Below are 3,833 nucleotides of genomic sequence, written 5' to 3' on the forward strand. Positions count from 1 at the left end.
TCACTAGGATCAGCCTTTTTGTAGATTAATTTTGTGAGGGCTTTCCTCCAGCACGTTGGAATTGAGGACAACTTTCAGCATTAAACCAGCAGTTGGTGAAAAATTGTGCGTAGAATGGGGCATCTTTTAAATATTATTACAGAGATTTGGTCCAGAGGACAAGAAGATGCTTTTGATTTACATTTTTTAATTATTGAAGCAATTTCATTGTTTTTTGGAGGATTGGTGTTGAAAGGAAGGGTAGCTTGTTTTTGCAGCGGAATCCATGGTGACAAGCAGTAGTTGCTATGCTGAGATTCGTTTAGCATATTTTGAAAATACTTTTGGCAGTGTGAAGTTCCAAACGTAGGCTGAACGCCACTTGCCGGTTGGAATATATTTTTACATGTTGACCAAAATTTATTTTTTAGTTGGTTGGTGATGTCCGCTTTACTTTACGTTTTAGTCGTTACTTGTAGAGCTAATTTTTTTCTTATTAGCTTCCTCAACTCTGATATTTGTTCATCAAACTGCCAGGTGTTTCGGCCTAACATCGTCAAGCTTTTCAATCTCTTTTTTATTGTTTTTATTGATTTATCTTGTTTTATTGGTAGAGTGGTTTTTAAGTTTTGGTTATCGTATGTGGAGGCTAAGTATTTGTAGATTAAGGCTTGAAAATGTACCGTAAATTCGTTTATGTTTTTGATGTTGGGTAGAGATGATCTTTGTATGTGAAAATATGAGTTTGCCTCATCCCATTCGGTCGCGGATCTTGGTAGTTTTATACCTTGAAGAGGGATGACTGAAGAAGGGTTGTTGTCGGTGTCGGTCGCTGTTGCCGCTGCGATGTTGATGCCGCTGTGGTTTGACGTTGATGCAGGTGTATCGCCATTGCTGCAGTATGCTGTTGTCGTCGGCGGCCCTGTGGCTTATTCCCCTTGTGCTACTGTTTCTGGGAGTTTTAGTCCTTGGAGAGTCATTACTGTAGCAATGTTGTTTGTTGCTACTGACGACGGCGGTGAAGTAGTGTTGTTTGCTGCTGTTGACGTCGGCGTTGCAGTAGTGTTGTTTGTTGCTGCTGACGACAGCGGTGCAGTAATGTTTATTGCTGCTGCTGACAACGGCGTTCTTGTCTGTTGCTGTGGCGGCGTTAACATCAAGTTGAGGTTGGGATCGACCTGCTGGCTTGGAGCCTCGTTCGATTTATTTAAATTTTTCCATATTTTGCAAGACCGTTAATGCATCTTAAGACCTTTTAATACCTTGCAACGTCTTCCACAACAACAGGAACTTAAATTATTATCGAGTATATTATTTTAATGTTTATTATTTGAAATGTTTACAAGCAAATTTGGCGATATTGAAACATTGGTTTTCGGAGAATTTTGTACTCTTCTATTGCTATTGAGTTGAGTTGATTTTGAACAGCGCCAGGAGTGGCAACCAAGTTTGTTAAAATTTTTAAAACAATATGGGCATTTGCCCGCGTATACAATTAAAATTATTTTTAAAATTAAAATAGATAAAAATATTAATTTAAAGTTAAAATTAATTAGTACCATCTCGACCGTTGTAATTTCTTGAGTCTTAAGAACTAATTTTTATATCATTAAAACTTTTGAAACTTGATTAACGTTAAAAACAGTAAGAAGGCAAATAAAATCAACCGACTTTCGCGTTTTCTTCAACGATAACAATAACAACAACAATAATAATAATTATAATAATAATAATGAGAACATCCTTTTATTTTCTAACTCTAAATACCAAATATCAATAATGAAATAATTATAAAATCCTAAAACACTCAAATCTCATCAATCATCTGTTCCAGTTCAGTTTTCCTTCAACTGGAATGGGAAATCTGGTGCTTCTTTCGCAATTGTTGATGTAATGCATAGTGATGTTCCAGGGCTGAGCATTGTAGCAGAGGTCGGCTGCTTAATGAGGGGAAAGTCGGGTCCGGCGTCTCTCCCGTGGATGCCAAATATGATGGTACAGTATCCATTATTATTCTTATACTGTTATTACTACCATTATTACTACCATTATTATTACCATTATTATTACCTAAAATTTCTTGTTATTAAATTATATTTATCGTCGATATAATTATTATTAAATTAAAGTAATAGTATTAATACTTAAGTTTAAGTTACAACAACACACAGTACATACATTTTCTAATACAAAAGCGTATAGAGCCAAGAATTGCCATTTTAACAATAGCTAAACGTTTGTTGCTGTATATATGAATATCGGCTATTTTTAAATAATTTAAATATAAATGTTAAAATTAAGTTGAAATATTAATTCCAAACCAATGGCGCCAAATTCAAAACCTTTATTCAACTAATTGCTACAATCATTTTGCCCATTTTTAAACCAGTCAAAACCTAATAAACTATGATTATGTCCTCTAGTAGTAAGTTGGACGTTTATCGGCCAACTCTCTTCTCTTCAACTCTCATAATAATAATAATAATGTCAAATTAAAAGTATTAAAAAATCCAATCGGAGTAACTTCAAATGTTTTCAATAAAATCAAATAATTTTTATAGTTGGCGTTCAAGCATGATTTTAAGCTATTGCTGTACTTTGATTGTTTGTAGGTTTTGGACTGGATCAGATTCGTCTTGTGGCACACCGTTAGTTCGACTACTACTATCTTTTGGTTGCGTAGAATGGCAATGTCCGGTCGGAGAGTGCTGAACGGCTGTGAGCATCGGTAGGATATTTGCGAATATTAGGCAGTCTGTAGAACGACATGATATCAACCAGTAAACTATCACTGATAGAATTTTGTTATGTCTCTCAGTATATCTTGATAGGGCCGCCACCGACCCACAATTGGACATTACACGTTTGTTTGTCTGCTGCGCACCACAAAGGGGACAAAGCATCCTGTGTTTTTCCCCATCTGTGATGATTTGCGTTGGTCGGTAGTTGTTGAACGACATACTTTCTCGTAAACTTGTAGAGCGTTTCGGGAAGCGTATCTAACTAATATAATTATTATTTGAGATGGAGATATTGTTGCTGTTACCGATTTGATAAAGGCATCTTGACTTTGCAGAAAAATAATGTGTTTCCAACAGGCATTTATTCGGCTTTTTTCGAAGCTTTCCAGTGACCGAAATGCTGAGACTGATTCTGAAAGCAAGGTGTCCGTCTTTTAGTAATCTATTGCCGTCTCTCTCCAAAGACATCGAATTTCTTAATTCGAACTTGTTTTAAAATAGTTTCGGAGTTTTATTCAAATTTTCGCCGTCGATTACATTGAATTGCGGAGGTAATTTTGCTGATGCTGAAAATGTTGAGTTTCATGTTTTCCAAAAGGTATTAATAAATTAGGATGTAGTTTTGTTTGAACACATTTTAGTTTACGATTTTAATTTCAATTTTTTGCGAATCATTTTGCTTAGTTGATATATTTTTTTGCTGACAACATTTTTATCATTCTGCGCCTTAAATTTCATTAATTCTTTTTTTAACTGGTTGATTGAGACGTTTGTTATCGGGTTGTTTATTGATTTACTTTGTACGAGGCCGTAATTTTTGGCAAAGTATGAGTAGATTATCTGCTGAAAGTGGGTAGCAAAATCATCAATGTCTATGTCATTTAAGCATTGCATTTTAATGCGGAAAGCTATGTTGGTTTCGGTCCATTCTGTGGTTGATTTAGACTGTCTGACGCCTGGAAGAGGCTACGGGACAGTCATCTGAGTAGGTTGATGTTCGAAATCAAAACAGTTTAGGCTTGAAGATACGGACGATTTTTTAAAGTTGACATTTGTCCAGAGGGATTTAAACATTTTACATGATCTTTGATGCATTTTTAATCTTTTTCTGCC

General features: G+C 35.4%; 1 protein-coding gene across 1 annotated transcript; it reads right to left on the reverse strand.

Annotated features, from left to right (window-relative positions):
- Positions 1 to 434: 434 nt before the first annotated feature.
- On the reverse strand, positions 435 to 3,614 carry HELRODRAFT_175904 (hypothetical protein; the record flags this gene model as incomplete). The annotated part of the gene is made up of 3 exons (XM_009023267.1): positions 435 to 702; positions 767 to 1,118; positions 3,518 to 3,614. 3 exons carry the CDS (start codon positions 3,612 to 3,614, stop codon positions 435 to 437), a joined length of 717 nt encoding a protein of 238 aa, XP_009021515.1.
- Between the last annotated feature and the right edge of the window lie 219 nt (positions 3,615 to 3,833).

This window comes from Helobdella robusta (genome assembly GCF_000326865.2).
Source record: "Helobdella robusta unplaced genomic scaffold HELROscaffold_35, whole genome shotgun sequence".
In the NCBI taxonomy this organism is placed as follows: Eukaryota; Metazoa; Annelida; class Clitellata; order Rhynchobdellida; family Glossiphoniidae; genus Helobdella; species Helobdella robusta.